The 18879-nt window shown below is 60.8% G+C and overlaps 1 protein-coding gene across 2 annotated transcripts; it reads left to right on the top strand.

Annotated features, from left to right (window-relative positions):
• The first annotated feature begins 2603 nt into the window (after nt 1-2603).
• Nucleotides 2604-16010, top strand: TNFAIP2 (TNF alpha induced protein 2). 2 transcript variants are annotated; one of them, XM_066276268.1, is made up of 12 exons: nt 2604-2675; nt 5457-5817; nt 6191-6821; nt 8873-8987; nt 9156-9278; nt 9475-9575; nt 10145-10243; nt 10821-10932; nt 11831-11953; nt 12189-12344; nt 12487-12608; nt 14310-16010. In XM_066276268.1, exons 2-12 carry the CDS (start codon nt 5472-5474, stop codon nt 14449-14451), a joined length of 2070 nt encoding a protein of 689 aa, XP_066132365.1. In that variant the 5' UTR covers nt 2604-2675; nt 5457-5471; the 3' UTR covers nt 14452-16010. The 2 variants fall into 2 exon arrangements, with proteins under 2 accessions (XP_066132365.1, XP_066132364.1); XM_066276267.1 differs by lacking the exon at nt 2604-2675 and adding an exon at nt 2709-2839.
• The last annotated feature ends 2869 nt before the right edge of the window (nt 16011-18879 follow it).

Genomic DNA, 18879 nt, shown 5'->3' with positions numbered 1-18879 from the left:
GGCCATGGAGCCGTCCTCAGTGCCCGGGCCAACTTTGCTCCCATGGAGCCATGGCTGCGGGAGAGGAAGAGAAAAATGGAGAGAAGGGAGAGGGGGAATATGTGGCCTGATCAGGAATTGAACCCAGGACATCCTCACACCCTGCTGACACTCGACCACTGAGCCAACTGACCAGGGCCTTCTCATTTTTTAATTGATTGATTTGGGAGAAAGAGAAACGTTCATTTTGTTGTTCCCTTTAGTTGTGCACTACTCATTGGTTGCTTCCCATATGTGCCCAGATCAGGGATCGAACCCGCAACCTTGGTGTCTCAGGATGATGCTCTGACCCAACTGAGCTAACTAGCCAGGGCCCTTACTACAGAATTTAATAAAAGTCAGCTGTCGCTTCTGAGCATAGGGAAGGGAGGCAGAGTCATATGGGTGCGGTGCCATGTGTGCATGTGGGTGGGGGGAGCAAGGCCCCGCATTGCACACCATGGCTCCTGACCAGGTGCTGGCACACCTGCCCTCTGGGCTTGCCTGTGGGTCTTTGCCAGGCTGCTCCTGCCTACTGCCTTCCCTGCCAGGTGGAGCCAGCCGGCTACCCCCTGGGGAACAGGATAGCAGCTGGCCAGGCACACTCCCACCCAGCATCTGATGTTCCTTTCCTGCTGAGGGTGAAATTTTTGGCTAGCCTGTGGCTGGCTCTCCCTGGAAGTCTCTTGCCTCTTGGGGTCAGTTTCCTCATATGTCAGACGGGTAAGAATAGCTCCTGTCCTGTCAGCCCTCTCCCCTGCCCCAGCTGTCATCCCATGGCCCTCTATGCAACCCCATTCTCAGAGGATTTTCCTTGCATTGGGCATTGCACATACATGCCCTTGACCCTCAGGAAGTGACTGGTGCCACAAACAGGGGCAAGGCAGCTTTTTCCGTCCCCCTGGCCCTGGATGCTGCTCTGGTGAAGCCATAAAGAGGGGGTACTGGTAGCCTGGGCAGCCTGAGACCAGGTTTGGCCACTCAGTATTTGCCCTGCAAAGTGTCATTCGTGCCCCTGCTGATCAGGATCTGGGCTCTGCGGGGGCCTGTGGGCTCGGAAGCCTCCCCCTCCTCTCATGACCCAGAAAGCCTCAGAAAGTTTCCCAATCTGTTTGGAGTTAAGAGTGGAGGCCTGACACAGGGGAAACCACCACTTGCACAATGAGGCCACAGCAGGCAGCGAGCCAGGACCCCTTTAGTTCATCCCGATGGCCTGTCCGGCTGGTGAACTTGGTGGGGGGAGCGACTGGCCTTTAGTCTTCCCTCTCATCTGTGGAGCAGATGGAATGACCCTCCCAGACCCAGGGCATGGTGACTCTGTTGGAGCATCTGGAAAACATCATCCCCCAGGCCTGAGAGAGGGAAGAGGTGGCATCTGAAACTTCCCTCTCCTTCTCCCCTCAAGCCTTCCAGGGACAGGATCAATGTCCAAACCCCAACCTGGCACTTGACCACCAGTCCCAAAGAGGAAGAGGAAGTTCTCAGTCCCAAGGGGCAATCCCAGCACCACTACCCCGTGGACCCTGCCATCCCTCCTACCCCTCCCAAAGCCATAGGGGGAGTGGTCAACGGGGGGGGGGGGGTGGCAGGGAGCAAACGAAAGGGAGGGAGGAGCAGCAGGTCCAGCAAGAGGGAAGCTGGTGTTCAGTGGGGAAATTCCTGAATGACTAGGTCCTTTCCAGAGGGCAGGAATTCCTGGGATGTGAGATAGTTAAGGGGGTGAGCTGCTGGGGGGCACCCTTTACCAGCACCCTCTCTCTCCACCCATAACGGACTCAGAGAAACAGGGCTTAGAAGGGGAAACTGAGGCCCAGATAGGGGTGTGACCCGTCTGGCCACACCAAGTAAGGACAAAGCTGGGCTGAGTGATGATGTAGCCTGAGCTGCTGGGGTCCCTCCTGGCCTAGCCCGGGACCCTGAAAGGGAAAGTGCTTCCACAGAGTTCTTCAGTCCAGGGTGAATTCCTACTCTGCCATTACTGCATAAAGGCCCCCCGGAACAATGGCTCTGTCATAGCTGACCACCCCTGCAGCATGCTCCCCTTTGGGCACCTCCTCCAGGAAGGCCTCCTTCCTATGTCTCTATGAGACCACAGGGATACCCAAGGTGGGGAAAGGCTCTCCACAGTGTAGCTGAGGGCATTAGGGTGGGACCGTACTGGCACCCCGTGGGGTGGGGAGAGCGCCCCCTGAGCCAGGGAGTCCTGGCTCTGTGACGAGGAAACGTGGTCCTGAGCTCTGAGGCCCCTTCCAGTCAGCCAATCAGAAGCCGTCGTGGGACAATGGGTGCAGGGCCAGACGGACGCTGGCCCGCCCTGGGTGAGGGTCCCAGCGCCCCAGATACCCGGGCGTTGCTCTGCCAGTCGCACCACCCTGCACCCACCACCCCGCCCCGGCTGGTGGGAGGTAGTGACGCGCCCCCCACCCACCTACCCACACACACACTCTCCCGCTGGGCAGACACAGCACCGCCTTGGGGGGCACGCACCATCCGGGACACAGGATACAGCAACCCCATCACCTCGCTCTCCTTGGCCTCCGCCCGTGGGTTTTCCGCGGTTGCTGTAGGCGGGGCGGGGCGGGACAGCGGGGGCGGAGTCGAAGACTTTTTCAGGCAGCGCCGGGCTCTGTGGGGACAGCAGCAGCCCGGCCGACACAGTAAGTGACCTCTGTCCTCCGGGCGTCCGTCCCCACGGCTCCGCGCAGCTGCCGGTTCGTCCGATGCCCAGTCCCCGGCCGGATCCTCCGAGGGAACCGGCGGCGCGGCGGAGGGGGCCATGTGGGCGGATGATCCAAGGGCCCCAGGGATCCGGCAGCCCCAGGTCTAGGGAAACTGAGGCCCCCTGTCCCAAGCAGCTGTGCGTGGGGGCGCCTAGGGCCGGGTTTGGCGCTCCCAGCTCGGGCTGGGTCCTGGGAAAGGCAGGGAGGGAGGGGCTGTGGGAGAGAGCGCGAGGTCTTCCTTTTGCGGGAGGGAGGCCGATGTCCAAGAGCAAGTCACTGCTGCTGTGTCTGGGCGTCCCCGTCTAAGGGGTGGGGATGCCTTCCCTCGCTGCCCAGAGGAGCCCCGCACAGGGGCCACGGGGAAGCTGTGAGGACCGCAGCCCTGACCCCGCAAGGAGGCCTAGGGGGCTGGTGTGTCTGAGAAGCAGCTGGGGCTCTGGGTGAATGGCGGGGTGCCACCACTGTTGAGTCACAGGCTGTATCACACAGTATGACTCTGATCAGATCCCTTCTTACCTTTGTGTGCCCAACTAAGGGGCCTGACTTTAGAGAAACGCCTCTCCTGCCCGCCTCTGCTGTGCTGGGTACTAAGACTGGCCTGGTGAACACAAGGGCATGGGGACACGGGACACACACCTTTACTGAGGCCCAGCTAGAAGCCAGCGCTTGTGATTTTTACAGCTCTCTGAGGGCCTGGGATAGGCCACGGGGGCTGCCGGGCCTTGAGAAGGAGTGTGTGCTTCAGGCAAGGAGGCAGCAGTGCCACGCGGGGACCTGCTAGACAGAGCAAGGTCCCTAGTTCAAATGAAGCCTATCATGTGTGGGGACCAAGGAGGCAGGGGTCAGCCTGCGGGTCAGGATGGTCCCCTTCCTCCAACAGGAGGGCAGAGGTGCTCTCTGTCCGAGAGGTGCTCTGAGAGGTGAGACGCAGGGCCTGGCTGGCACTGAGCAACCCCAGCCCGCTGGCCAGACCAGTGACAATGGAATGGATTAGGAGGGGATACTGGGGCACTGGGTGGGCAGGCAGAAGTGCCAAGTGGCCTCCCATGGAGGGACCTTGATTTGGTGGCTCCCTAGAGCACCCCTGCTTGGTTGTGGAGCAGAACCGCCAAACTAAATGGCATCAGAAGCAACTGTAGGACCCTGCCCAGAGCACCTGGTGAAGCCAAGGAGGGTGGGAAGAGCCCAGGCTTCCTGGACTCCGAGTGGCTCTGGCCAAGCTCTGAGGTCTGGGATGAGGCGGGGGGGGGGGGGGGGGGGGGGGACAGGGACAAGGTGGGTGGGCTGATGGGAGGCATCCAGGGCACTGGAGGGTCGGACAGGCCTAATTTGAGCCTCCACACCCACTGTGTGTCTGGGGCAAGCACGCCTTCCCCATTGTATGCAGTTCCGTTCTTCTTTCTGGATGGCGGGTCATCTTTTGCCTAGCAGGGCTATGGCAGGGGTGAATCAGTCATCATACTGCATGTGTCATGACGTGGTGTATTTACTCTTGGGTGGTAGAGCAGGCGCTATGGTGACGGGTCATCCCAGTTAACCAGGAAGGCCTGGCCCTGTCGGATCCCCATTCCCAGCTCTGTCCTGTTTGCTCCCTTGGGGTCAGCCATGTTCCCCTCCACTGATCCTGGCCTTGCTCTGACAATGGTCAAGATGCTTGGGGGTGCTGCTGGACACAGGGGATCCTGCCTTTCTAAATGTGGCTTGCAAGAGGATGAGGGGACTCAGAGGCATGTGATGAACTGTTCCAAGCTCAAGCTATTGGCCAAAGGGGCATTTTAAGCCTCCTGGAGCCAGTTTTGTGAGATGCGGAAGATGGCACCCCTCCTGAATGGGAGTGAGGAAGAGATGGGATGGGCACCCAGGACAGGCACAGAAAGTGGGAGCTGTTGTGATAAAGATGTCACCCAGTTTGGGAGCAAGCAGGGAGAAGCAGGAGCTGGAAACCTAGGTTTTTTGTCTAAGTTACTGTGTGATAGCCGACAGCCCTGGGTCTCATTGGGCCCTTGTCCCCACCAGTGTGTGACAAGCTCTCCGAAGTCCTTTCCCATCCGGGGCACTTGAGGGGGTGGGTGCTATGGTTTCTGTAGACTGAGCCCCAAGGCCAGGATAGGGGACTGGCTCTGCTTGCCTCATGGTCCCAGCAGGAGCAGCCATGTTTTTGTTCACAGTGTCCCTTTGTGGCCCCCCCGCCAGACAGGACCAGAGGAGAACTGGGCAAGATGAAGGGTGTGACTGGGCTAGGTCTCTGCCTTCGTCCAGCCTTCGGTGCCACATGACTTTCAGGACCTCTCTTCTTGCTCTGGGCAGTTGGACTGCAGCCCACACTCACTCTGTCTCTCCCCCAGGGTCTTGTGGGATCCAGGGTGCACTCATGCCCTGCAGCCCCCCGCCCAGAAAGTGGGCTGTCAAAGAAGCATTTGCCAAAACCAAAGCGAAGGTCCCTTTATCTGGGGAGGGGCTGGAGTGGGGCTTGGCATCCTCAGCTTCTTTCCTTCCTGCTCTCTTGATTCCGGGAGGGGCTAGGGGCTGGAGGGGGGGAAGGGAGAGAAACTGGTGTCCAAGAAGGAAGCTGAGTTGTTGCAGTCCATGTGGACGAGGAGAAGGTCAGAGCCCTGGTGGACATACTGGTGACAACTGACCAAAGACACAGTGCTGCCACCACACCTGTGTGCTGTGACTGCTGACCCTCTCCTTGCCCCTCCCCTTGCCCACCTGCAGGCCAGACCCAAGGGGATGCTGAAGATGATGACCTTCTTCCAAGGCCTTCCCGGCCAGCAGCCTCCGCCGGGGGCCCTTGACTTCCCTGGAAGCCCCCAGAAGCTGCTCTCCTCATCTGAGGCGGAGTCAGAGGCCTCCATGTCGGAGACCTCCTCGGAGGACCTGGTGCCAGCACTGGAGGCAGAGGCAGGCCCGGAGAGGGATGAGGAAGATGCTGCAAAGAAGAAGAAAAAGACAAAAGGCCTGGCCAACATGTTCAGCATCTTCACTAAAGGAAGGAAGAAGAAGGGCCAGCCCAGCTCCACAGCGCCAGAGGGCAAGCTGGAGTCTGGGCCCGGGCCTGGTAGCCCAATGCCCACAGGTAAGCAGGGGTCCCACATGGGGTTGGAGTCCCCAGTCAGCGCTAGCCAGAGCCTGGCAGGGCTGGGGCTCACCGAGTGCCTGGACGACTCACCCAGGACACAGAGAGGGCGGAACAGCGGGCTTGGAGGTGTCTTCCCTTCTGGCTTTCACCTGCACCCTCTACCTAATCCTGGGGGCTGTGAAGAGGCGGGCTGGGTTTCGGCCGGTCTGGGAACCGCCTGGCCTCCCCGGGCACACCATTTCCTCTTCTGGGCGCTCAGCCTCCCGTCCTGCCGGAGCCCTGGGGATGAGCTGTCCCCACCAGCTTGTTCCCCTTGCGCACGCACGGCTGGCCGGCCGCACTGACGCGCTGTTCCATGTTGTTGTCGCAGTGGAAGAGCTCAAGGCGGACCTGGAGCGCGGGCGGCTGGAGGCGGCGGGGCCGCTGCTGAGGTTGGAGCGGGAGCTGCAGGTGGCCGCGGCGGGCGGCGAGAGCGAGGAGGAGCTGGTGCGGCGCCAGAGCAAGGTGGAGGCGCTGTACGCGCTGCTGCGGGACCAGGTGCTCGGCCCGCTGCGCCGGCCGCTGGAGGCGGCGCCCGAGAGGCTGCGCCAGGCGCTGGCCGTGCTGGCCGAGCAGGAGCGCGAGGACCGGCGCGCGGTGGCCGCGGGGCCCGGGCCCTCGGCGCTGGCGGCCACGCGCCCAAGGGGCTGGCTGCAGCTGTGGCGGCGCGGCGTGGCGCAGGAGGCCGAGGAGCGCCTGGGCCGGCCGCCGGCCGCGGGCGCCGAGGGCCGCTCGGACGCCGAGCGCATCTTCCTGCACATGGGCCGCACCATGAAGGAAGACCTGGAGGCCGTGGTGGAGCGGCTGAAGCCGCTCTTCCCCGCCGAGTTTGGCGTTGTGGCTGCCTACGCCCAGAGCTACCACGAGCATTTCGCGGCCCAGCTGACTGCCATGGCACAGTTTGAGCTGTGTGAGCGCGACACCTACATGCTGCTGGTCTGGGTGCTGAACCTCTACCCCAAGTGAGTGGGCAGGGAGCGCCCCGCTCTGCAGGAGGAGGTGTCACCGTGGGCGGGGAGGTTTAGCCAGGCCAGGGCAGGTTGGCTGAGTCCTGCCCGGAGTCTGCTTTGCCGTCGATATACTTCATTTCCCGGACCTCAATCACATACAGAAGTAGGGGAAACTGAGGTTCAGAGGGTGGCAGGGACTTCATTCATTCATGAACTGGGCAGGGAGTGGGGCAGATAAGGGCAGTCCAGAGCAAGAAGGGCTGTGGCAGGGGAAGCCAGGGACCATGGGAGCCCAGAGCAGGGGACCTAACCTGGCCCGGGACAGTCTAGGAGGTCTTCCATGAGGAGGTGCCAAATAGGATTCTGCCTGGAGCAGGATCTGAGGACCCTGCTCGGGGCAGCTCCCAGTCTGATAGAAGGAAGGGAGTCGAGCAAGGTGGGAAGAAGGCAGAGGGAGGATGGTGCTCCCAGCAAGGGGAGGCAGTCACCTTCCATGGCCCGAAGCGGAGCCGTGAGGCATTCTGGGAGCTGTGCAGAGCTTGTCAATGTTTGGATTTATCAGCAGGCCCCGGGGAGCCAGCCCTCCCAGCAGACAGCAGGGATAGGATGAGCCCACGTGGCCCACTGGAAAGATCCCTCTGGTGCATGGTTGCCCGTTGAGCCCATAGCCCAGCTGGGTTCTGGCCACTGAGGCCTGGAGGTCCTTGGGTGGGAGGCTGGCTGTGCCAGCAGAGGGTACCTGGGAGCAGTGGGTACAGCCTCAAGCATACATACCCTGATTTACCCAGACTCTGTGGATCTCTGGGTACAAAGTGGGTGGGGAGAGAGAGCGTGGACTTGCCTGGCACAGGAGGCTAGGGGCTCCGTAAGGGCTGGCCCGGCCCTTGGTGTAAAGCCTGCAGGAAGCCTGGAGGAGTTGACGTGGGAGCAGTATGTGAGGGTCTCGGGGACACATCTGGGTGGCCAGTGGGCTCAGGTGGTGCTGGGGGGTGGGGTCAGCCTCCTGCGGACTTTGGAGGAAGGACCCAGTGGGATGGGGGTGAGGAGTCAGCAGGGAATAGGGAAATAGCATGGGGCAGGGTTTTCGGGAGAAACAGGCCAGCCCGGAGCCAGTTGCTTCTTGTTTGTCCTGACTCACCAGGAAATACTGGGCACGCACACCTGGGCCAGTCTGCCTCTTGTCCCAGTGACTGGGGGGGTTTAGCCTGCGGCTCACGGGGGTCAGCACAGCAGGAAACGGAGGCCCGTGGACATGGAGCCCTGAGGTGGGGGGTTCAGGGAGGCATTGTTGAGGCCTGTGAGGCCAGAAGTGCAGGCAGCAAAGGACGTGACACCCAGGTTTCGAAAGGGGCAGCGAGGACCACTCCTGAGCCTCCTGGCAGACAAAGGCCCCCGAGGAAGTGCCAGGGCTGTGCCATCCCTGGGGGCATGGGACCCTGCAGAGACACCGGAGGGGTGAGGGGAGCTGCCTCCGCCTCCTCCTTGCAGCCGTGGAGCCCTTTGGGCAGCCCTTCCTGCTTGAGCTGGCCTGAGAAGGAAGGGGGGCACCCAGGGCTGGAGTGCATGGAGGGGGCGGAGAGCAGGCCACGGGTCCTGGGGCTGCTGCCAGAGGGAGTTGGGTTTCCTGTGCTGAGAGGGGAGATCAGATCCGCAGGAGGCAAGCCGCTCCTGCCTGCTGGGCGGACGATTGTTGAGGACCAGGACTGGGGACAAGAGGGCAGAAGCGGGCAGGCCAGGGAGGAGGCTCCTGCAATGAGCCAGGCGTGAGATGGGGGTGGCTGGGCATCAGGTCTGGGTGGCTGGGACTGATCAGTGGGGGAGATGGTTTGAAGTCTGAGTGGATGAGGGAGTGAGAGAGTAAGAAGAGGAGGCACGGTGATTCCAAGGCGTCTGCACAGATGGAGGACCTGTCATCTGAAACGGAGAAGCAGGGAGGGGAGGCTGGGGGGCAGACAGTGGAGGTCAGGGTCCACAGAGACTCAGGCTGAGGAGGCGGGCACTCGCCTAAGGGGTGGTGCTGGGTGGGTGTGCTTTTCCTCATGCCAGTCTCCCTCTGCCCACAGCGACATCATCAACAGCCCCAAGCTGGCAGGTGAGCTGCAGGGGATCGAGCTGGGGAGCCTCCTGTCCCCCAAGCAGATCCGGCTGCTGGAGGTCACGTTCCTGTCCAATGAGTTGGTGAGTCCAGCGCCAGCGCCAGGGCCGGGGCCGGGGCAAGGGAGGGGCAGGAAGGAAGCGGAGGGGAGGCTCGGGGACAGACAGGACATGGGCAGGGAGCTTGACAGGGACTTCCATATGGGCAGGGCAATGGGCTGCTTGCTATGGCCTGACACTCCTCCCCTCCAGGCCAGTGTGAAGGAGCTAATGACCCGAGCCCTGGAGGTGGAGTCACAGCGCTGGGCCCAGGATGGGGCCCCCCAGAGGCTGGACGGCCACTGCCACAGTGAGCTGGCCATCGACATCATCCAGGTAGCACAGCCCACCCCTCAGGCACACGGACAGCCCACGTGTGGGCAAGCCATGCGTGGTGCAGAGCCCACCCTGTGCATCCCTGGGGGCACACGTGTCCACCTCTGAGCCTGCCCCCTGGTTCCAGCACGCTCCCTACCCTGATCCCAGCCCTAGTCTAGGTGGGCCCTTGCTCAGATCACTCCCACCCCTGCAGATCCTCTCCCAGGGCCTGGCCAAGGCCGAAAGCATCACACTTGACCTGGGCAGGCAGATAAAGCACATGCTGCTGGTGGAGCTGGCTGCATTTCTGAGGAGGTGGGTGTGTGTACGGGCGCAGAGGGGGTCCAGCTGGGGAATCCGAGCTAGACCAGTGCCCCCTCCCGGCCCCTAGAGTGTGTCTGTCATTGTGAGCAGGAGTCCTCTCCCCCTGTACCTGTACCACCCAACTGGGCACTGAGTGTCTCCACTCTGCTTGGCAAAGCTCCCAGCAGAGCACCCTCCGGGGGCAAAGAGGATGCCGCATGAGGGACTGAGACCCTGGCTTCCCTGTCAGGTGACACCCCCAGTCTCCACCCCACACTGCTCTTGGCTGCCTCCCTCCTCTCACCTCTGAGTACCCGTCTACCCACCATGGCTCCCACCAGAGTCCCAGATGTAGAGGGGGCAGCAGAACCGGAATGGCACCCTATTCAGGAGCTCTGCAGGGCCTGCCCCCACCGGCTCAGGGAGCAAAGCCAGTCACGATGATGCTTAGGGACAGGTGGCGGCCCTGGACTGTTGGGGGGGGGGTGTGGACCATCCTTGGGAAAAGTGTCCTGTAAACGCAGGGAGGCAGCTTTTGTCCCCGTGTTTGTCCTGAAAGCACCCCCTTCTGCTCTCACCAGCTACCAGCGAGCCTTTGATGAATTTCTGGAGAGGTGCAAACAGCTGAGAAACTACAGGGCCAACATCATGGCCAACATCAACAACTGCCTGTCCTTCCGGTGAGGGCGGCGAGGTCCCGGGGAGGGGTGAGCGGGGAGCAGAGCGAAGGGCCTGCTTGCTGGGGAGAAGAGGTAGCTGGGTGGTGGAGGGTGCGTGCAGAAGGGGGGGTGCAGGCAAGGAGCAGGTCAAGCGCAGATGTGGCATTAAAATGAGTAAGGCCTGTGGGGAACCGAGCGGGAAGCATTTAAATGCCGGTGGGACAAGCACTCAGGCAAAGGCCTGGCTGGTTCCTTTATCCTCAGAACAACCCTGTGGTGTAGGTAGGTGCAGTAGTTAATGTCCATGAAGCAGGTGAGCACACTGAGGTGTGCAGTGGCTGAGCCAGGAGCCCTCCGTTAGAGGAGGATGAGGCGTGGTTGTGCTGTGTGCTGGGGGTCAGCAGGGTGCGCCCTGCCCCGGGGAGTGTGGAGGGGGTGACTTTCCCTGGCTTCCACTGGGAATGGGGAACCGTGGAGGGAGGGTTCTAGATGGAAGAGGTGGTTTAGGAAGAGTCACCGTGGGCTAGTGGGCTGTCTGGGGATGGGGCTGTAGGCTGGGCAGGGCCGGTGTGACTGTCCTGACTCTGTGGCCTTCCAGGACATCCATGGAGCAAAAGTGGCAGACATCCCTGGACCTCCTGGGCCCCCTGAGTGAGCTCAGGAGTCATGGCTTTGACATCCTGCTGCAGAACCTATTTGGGGACCTGAAGGTAGTGGAAGCCTCTTTCCCTGGGGCCCAGGCTGAGCCTAGGGCTGGGGGGACACGAGGAGGGTGGGGAGGGATGGCAGAAGCAAAGACTGACATGTGGAAGGCACCGTGTGGGGCGGGTGTAAAGAGGCTGGTGCTGCCTGGGCGAGGGGGCCATGGACGCCTGGACCTCACCCCCACGACTTTAGCCTGGGGCTAAAGTCAGAAGGGACAAGAAAAGCCTTTTTCTGGGAGGGCACAGAAAAGTTTCAGTACTCCCCCCCCCCCCGTCCCCTTAGATTCAGCCCAGTCCCCAAGCTTGCACACACGTGGCCTCCTACACCCTCCAGGCCCCACCTGCCCTGTCTGTTCCCACACCTGACTCAGCCTGAGGCAGCCAAGACTGATACATCTGCTGGGGCCAAGAAATGCACAGAAAGCCCTGAGTTCCTTTAGCGGTGGGTGAGGCAGGGTCCCTGGGAAAAACTGAGGGGAGGGGGGGTCCCTGCCTGACCTCCATGGGGGTCAGCTTTGTCCCAAGTGACCAGAGCTGGAGGCCATGGTGGCCCGCTGCTGGTGACCCTGGATGACTTGGCACCAAGTCAAGCACAAGGCCTTGTTTATGCAGGAATTTATTTATTTAAGAGAGGGGCTGTGGAACAGGCCTCGGGGCAGGCAGCCTGCTTCGCAGGAGCCACAGCTGGCTGGCCTTGGAGAAGTGTTCGCAGACCCAGCCTTCGCTTCCTGTCTGTGACCTGAGTTCTGCCCCGGTTCCCTGGCAGTGCCCGAGTCCCCCGGCCCCCGGTCGGCCCCGTGTGTCAGTGTGCACATCTGCGTGTGCGTGTGCGTGTGCGTGTCTGCGGCGGGCAGCCCTTCCTCCAGAGGGCGGGCCCAGACATCCTGCCTCTCTCCTGTCCCAGCCGCTGTTCAAGGGGTTCACGCAGACCCGCTGGGCGGCTTCGGCGCAGACCCTGGAGGAAATCATCTCCGTCGTGGGGAGAAGTCTGCCTGAGTTCTCGGGACTGCACGACTGTTTCCGGGAGGTGAGGAGGTGCCGGGCCGGGGCGGGGGGTGGGGTGGGGGGGCTTGGCAGGGGGTGCAGCCTGGGCACGTATGCTAGCACAGGTGTGTGCACACCCCCACAAACACACACACATGTATGCACTCCTTTCCTCTGGCATCTGCCCCTCCCTGAACTCCTGGCTTCGAGGTTCAAGGGGGGTGGTGAGCTCCCCATCAGGGGCTGGCTCACACGACCCTGCCCACTGGCCCACGCAGGAGCTCATGGAGCTTGTCCACCTGCACCTGGTGAAGGAGTACATTGTGAGACTCAGCAAGCGGCGCCTGGTCCTCAAGACGGTGGAGCAGCAGCAGCAGCTGGCCGAGCGGGTCCTAGACAACGCTGACCGCATCCAGCGCTTCTGCACTGAGAACGTAAGCCCCAGCCACCTGGGTGGGCTGCTCCTGCCCCTCCGGGCCCCTCCAGACCCAATCCGTTCTGATCGGAACCTCTCTGGGCTCCCGGGGGCCGTTCTGGAGAAGGGCTGCTTCCCTCCAACCAGACGTGTGTTTGCAGGGCTCCCCAGCGACCTGGCTGCACCAAGCCCTGCCCACGCTTGCTGAGATCATTCGCCTGCAAGACCCCAGTGCCATCAAGATCGAGGTGGCCACTTATGCCACCTGGTACCCTGACTTCAGGTGAGAACTGGGCCCCGCAGAATCTGGACAGTCAGCATGGCCCTGCCGGCCCCGCGGCGGTCAGAGCTGGTGCAGCGGCAGTCAACCCCGTTGAGATGCAGGGAGCTCAGGTCGGGAACCGGCCACCTGATGCAGTCCTGGCAGCTAACTAAGCTTTGCTGAGTGCTGGCTGTGCCGGCTACAGGGATCTTAAGGCGGTTCATTCGTTTGATGCTCACTACAGCCTTACGAGGCAGACGCTTTCCATGCCCGGTGTACACTCGAGGCCTCGAGAGCTAGAGGCACGTGTCCAAGGTGACACGGTGAGTCAGTAATAGAGTTAAGATGACAAATGCAAGCAGTCTGGCTCCACAGCTCATACTCTTAGCCTTTGTGATCCTGCCCCTCAGAAGGGATGAGACCGGGACACCAGGGATTGGCTAGAGGCCGTGGCAAGTCCGTGATGAAGCTGGGGTCCACCACTCAGCCCAGGGATCCTCGGGGACCTGGGCCCCTGATCCGGAGTGGAGGCCTGGGCCCCTGATCCGAGTGGAGGCCTGGGCCCCTGATCCGAGGGGAGGCCTAGCTCCTGGCTACCTGAGGATCTTGTGAGCCAGGGAAACAGATTCTCTGGGATGAGTCCTCTGATATGGGAGGGAAAGTTTGAATGGGCCCTGAGTTGGATTGACAGTGTAGCCTAGTCCCTGGCTGATCCACAGCACTCATCCACCTAGCCACCCACTTACCTACCCACGCACTCATTTATTCACCCACCCATCCAGGCAGCCATCTCCCCATCTACTCATCTAGCCACCCATCTAGCATCTGGCTGTCTACTCAGCCACCCATCCACATGCCCACCCATCAAGCCACTCGTTCATCTTCTTATTCATCCACCCACCCACCTATGTACACATCCACTCACCTACCCATTTATCCACCCACTCATCCATCCTTCCATTCATCCATCCACTCACCCATTCATCCATCATTCACCCATTCATCCATGTATCCATCTATCCATTCATCCATCATCCACCCCATCCATCCATACATACACCCATCCATCCATGCATCCATCATCCACCCCATCCATCCATCCATCCATTCATCATCCACCCCATCCATCCATGCATGCACGATGCATCCATGCATCCATGCATCCATCCATTGTCCACCCCATTCACCCATCCACCCATTCATCCACCCATCCCACCAACAATTACTGAGTGGTCTGCTAGGTGCTAGGCTCTGCTCTAGGTCCTGGGATGCAATGGAGTACAAGACAGACCAGATCTTAGTTCTCATAGTCTACTGGGGATTAGCAATAATGAGATAATCAGGCAAAGAAATATAACTGCAAGGTGTAAAGGTTATTTAACCAACAGGAGGTACTGACTTTTGAGATGGGAAAGCTTCCTGGGGGAGGTGACATTTTAGCGGAGACCTAAAGGGAGCTAGCTGGTCATCTCAAGGGCGTGTGGAAGAGCATTCCAGGAGGAACTGCCAGGTAGAGGCCTGGTGTGGGCAGGAGCTTGGTGCGCTATAGGAGTGAACAGGTGGCCAGTGCCGCTGGAGCTCAATGGGAGGAGAGTGAGGGCCCAGGTGGGCGGAGTTGGCCACAGAATGCTGTGCCTTAGGCCAGAGTCTGGGGAGCTGGGCAAGGGTGTGAGCAAGGGCGTTGGTCACCAGGCTGGACTGACAAGATGTTCTCCTTACCAGCAAGGGACACCTGAGCACCATCTTGGCCATCAAGGGAAACCTGTCAAACAGTGAAGTCAAGAGCATCCGGGGTATCCTGGACGTCAACATGGGGACGCGGGAGCCCTTCAAGCCTCTATTTTCACTTATAAAGGTTGGTTAGCTTTTCCTGAGGCCTGACCTGCTTGGAAGCACCCAGCGAGCATCGGACACGTCCCACTTGGGGTGTCACCCCAGTGGAGGGCAGTTCAGATGAGCACTGGCTTCACAGCCCCTCACAAGGTTCCTGCCTTCCGCTGCTGCTTCTGCCCAGCACCGGCCTAGGTGCGGGCCCACGGGTGGCTGGAACTGGACCGGCTACAGTTTGTTACCAGTCCGGTGGTGTGGGAGCACCCGCCGTGAGGAGCCAGAGAGGCCGCACCTGAGAAATGACAGTTGATTGTGTGTGCGCTCAAGGAGGGACGATGGCTAAGGGTCAGAGATCCTGGGTCACCTCCTGTCTGTGGGACCTTTCCCACTCTGCCTCAGAACTGCCCTTGTGGCCGGGTCTGAGTGCCTAGGGCCGAGGTCCAGCTGTACCTGTCCTGTCTCCTTAGCCCAGGGCTGCCGTGAGCCGGGCTCAGCAAGTGTAAAACTGAAGGCAACTGGGAGAGAAGGAGGGAAAGATGAGCTCTCATCTGGGGCCTAGAAAGGGGCGGGGTGGGGTGGGGGTGTTGTTACACGGCAATCTGAGGGCAAGCCAACATCGGAGCCCCCCCCTCTCCGATTGCCCCATGACCCCTGCAGCTCAGACCCTGACCCCTCTCTGATTGCCCATGGGTATCCTTTGAGGATGGACCCAGGAGGTGGCTTCATGGGTCCTCCACCTGGAAGCCAGACTGAGGGCTGGGCAAGGCAAGCTTGACCTCTGACCCCTTTGCCCCTGTATTAGTTTCCTACTGCTGCTGTAACAAATTTTCACCAATTTAGGAACTTAAAACAGGACTGATTTTTTCAGTTCTGGGGGTCAGAGTTCTGATGCAGGTCACCGTGTCCTCGGCAGGCTGCGAGGCCCTCAGGGAGAATTCCTGACCTTCCACCCTTCCTCCCGCGGCCCCTTCCATCTCAAAGCCTTCTCACATCACAGCACTTCTCCCCCCCCCCCCGCCTCCCTCTTCCACTTCTCGGGACCCTTGTGATGACCTTTAGGCCACCCAGATAATCCAGGGCCCTCCCCCTCTTGTAAGGTCAGCTGATGAGTAACCTGAACTCCCATTTCACATGGAACCCAGCAGAGTCACAGGTTCCAGAGCTTAGGACCTGGGTGTCTTTGGGGGAGGCCATGACTTTGCCCACCACAGTCTCCATTTGTCCCCTGCCCCTGTAGGGCACCTTGTCCTACCCCAGGAGGACGGGTTCAGTGACCCTCCTGGCCTCTGCCCACCCGTTGGCCCTCTCAGCGTGAGAGGGGGTGGTTCAGACACAGGAGTCGCTCAGCCTCACCCGTGCCACTAAAGGGTCCCGCCGAGGTCCGGCCGGCTCCCTGGGGTCGGTCCCCCTCTTTCCAGGTACGTGGCCAGGGACTGGCCCGTGTCAATGGTGCACAGAAGCCTCTGTACATGTGTCGGAGTTAGCGTTTGATGTTATTAATGTTATTTTTTGTTTGTGTTACTTTGGTAGGCGTGTACTCGGGACAGGATCCGGGTTTTTATAGCTTGATATAAAGCTGATTTTGGAAGTGGCTGTGGAGTGACTTATTTGGGGAGCTGGGGTGGGCGTCTGCGGCTCTCTCAGGCTTTCGGGGTCTGGGTGGAACTGTCCTCCTGGCTCTGCGTCAGGTCCCCGGGGAGTCCAGCCCCCCAACACAGCCGGCCCCCCGCTCGCCCGCGAGCGTGAGCTCGGGACGGGCCTGCCTGTAGGGCGCTGCCACTTACTCCACCCTCTGTGCCTCAGTTTCCTCACCCGTAAGGACCTCCCCAGAGTCCTTTCCCGAGGACGATGGGGGCGGTGGGTATTGGGACTCTGGACGATTATTTCAACTCATGCACTAGGGCCCAGTGAGAACTTACTCTCACATTTCTGGATTTGACCTTGGAAGCTACATCTGTGAACAGGGGAGCCCCAAAATCTGTACTGAGATGGCCCCAGCTCACCAGGGGGGGCATTGCCAGGGTGAAGGGGTCCGTTTGCCCGAGCACATCAAAGCCCAACCAAACACAAATGGGCGTTTGCTTGCAGCCAACAAAATAAGGATTTATTAAGGAGAGGGCGCCATGCTCCGAGGCCCATGTGGCTCATGCTCAGAGACCCGGCACACACCCCCCCATGGCCGGGGAAGGGCGTGGAGGGTTGGTGCATCTGGCCCTGACGTCTGCCATGGCGTAGCTACGTCTGATTTCGCAAGCGTGCTGTTGGTGGGGTCGTTCTGGGGCCGAAACAAAACTGGGGCCTAAGATGTTATCTCTAGTTGGACCAGAACTCTGTCTCTGTGGTCAACAGATCCGAGGCTTTGTTCCCAACACCCTGGATGCTAACCAGAACCTCATTGTCCTGAGGTCTTAATGATTAAGTGAGGGAGAGGGAGGTGGGGTGAGTCAGGCTGCTGGGTGAGGCCAGTTTGAGTCAAAGGGGGGAAAAATCCGAAGGCCAGATTTAAGAAGAGAAGGTTGCTGCGTGGTTTCAAGGGGGTTCTCCTCGGCACTCCCATCCTGGCCAGGATCTGGGGAAGGAAAGAGTGGAAAAGGGGTTAGCTTGACCAGCCCATGCCACAGAGAGGGGTAGGCAAGGGCATCACCTCTGGGGCCTGGGGTCTGTGGGAAAGGCCTGGGTGTCAGCTGCCCAGACCAGGGACAGAGGGGACTGGGTGGGGGAAGAGACCCCCATTCTGGTAAGTTCCACCCGTGGGGCCGATAGGAAGAGGGGTCATCTCACAACGGAGTACGGAGCAAGGAGGGAGGGCAACAGCAGCCCACCTTGTAGGAGACCCTTCTGGGCGCCCCACAGCTGGGCTGGGTCCCCGTCCTCCTGGCACCAGTGCATGTCATTGGCCGGTTGGAGCCCCGAGGGGGGTTGCAGGGAGCACCGAGCAGGGGCCAGGAAGGGAGAGACACAACGCCCCCTCTTCCCCATGGTACCATCTGGGCCGCAGGGTGGCGAGAGCCCAGGACCAAGGGGATGTTCCTGTGGATGAAAAACGGGGCACATGTCTAACCCTGACGAGCTCAGGCAAGGCCTGCATGGTGGCCTTACAAACTCAGAGACCTCACGCAACCACACAGGATGGTCTGAAATTAAAACTTCTTAATTGCAAGCGGTTCATGGCAGGTAGCCCCCATCCCAGGCCCGCAGCTGCCTGGACAAAGGTCGGCCTTCACCTTACCTGAGCCTGCCTATGGCCTTTGATATCTGGGATGACTGACCTTTGAAATATCACAGTCATTTCCTTTCCAGACCCCTCAGGGCGCACCCTCCCACCAGAGCAGAGGCCACAGAGCCCCCATTGTTGTCTTGTCCCCGAGCACCGTCTCCATGTGCTGTCGATGTCCGCCATCCAGCCCCCACGTAACGACGTAGAAGAAGTTACCTGTCTCTCCGTTCTCCTTTTCACCCAGTCCCAGAGATTACCTGCTTTGCATTTGCCCACCTCCCCGATCAACCACCAGCAGAATTTTTGTGACCCCCTTACGTCTCCTGCTTTGATTCTGATGTACAGGCTGCGAAACGCATTCTCTGGAGCGTTTTCTCCGTTGAGATTTAGCTTCCTGGGCATTGTCATCAGTTAGGCTCAATAAACTCAAAAATTCTTACAGGTGTGGATGTCTCTTACCACCACGTTTTAAATCAATGGGGGCAGATGTGAATTGACCAAGGGGGTGGATTTAAAGCCAAAAGCCCAGCCCTCCAGCCTTGTTGCACCGGCTGGGGCAGACCGGAGGTGGGGGGGTCCTCAGAGCACAGGGGGGCTGGGGCAGACGGGGGTCCTCAGAGCACAGGGGGGCTGGGGCAGACGGGGGTCCTCAGAGCACAGGGGGGCTGGGGCAGACGGGGGTCCTCAGAGCATAGGGGGGCTGGGGCAGATGGGGGTCCTCAGAGCACAGGGGGGCTGGGGCAGACCAGGATGGGGGGTCCTCAGAGCATAGGGAGCTGGGACAGACCAGGATGGGGGGTCCTCAGAGCACAGGGGGGCTGGGGCAGATGAGGGTCCTCAGAGCATAGGGGGGCTGGGGCAGACCAGGATGGGGGGTCCTCAGAGCATAGGGAGCTGGGACAGACCAGGATGGGGGGTTCTCAGAGCACAGGGGGCTGGGGCAGACGGGGGTCCTCAGAGCACAGGGGGCTGGGGCAGACGGGGGGGGTCCTCAGAGCACAGGGGGGCTGGGACAGACGGGGGTCCTCAGAGCACAGGGGGGCTGGGACAGACCAGGATGGGGGGTCCTCAGAGCACAGGGGCCTGGGACAGACCAGGATGGGGGGTCCTCAGAGCACAGAGGGCTGCCGTGTGGCTGGGGCGGGTGACTCTGGCCCCCCCTGTGCCCACTGTGCTCACCAGGGCGGGCTCCGGATGGGGCGGAAGGGGACGCAGGCGGCGCCTCAAGGTTCCTGCCGTTCCTGC

This window comes from Saccopteryx bilineata, chromosome 4 (genome assembly GCF_036850765.1).
Source record: "Saccopteryx bilineata isolate mSacBil1 chromosome 4, mSacBil1_pri_phased_curated, whole genome shotgun sequence".
In the NCBI taxonomy this organism is placed as follows: domain Eukaryota; kingdom Metazoa; phylum Chordata; class Mammalia; order Chiroptera; family Emballonuridae; genus Saccopteryx; species Saccopteryx bilineata.
The sequence above is the reverse complement of the archived record's forward strand: the minus strand, read 5'-3'. Positions and strand labels throughout refer to the sequence as shown.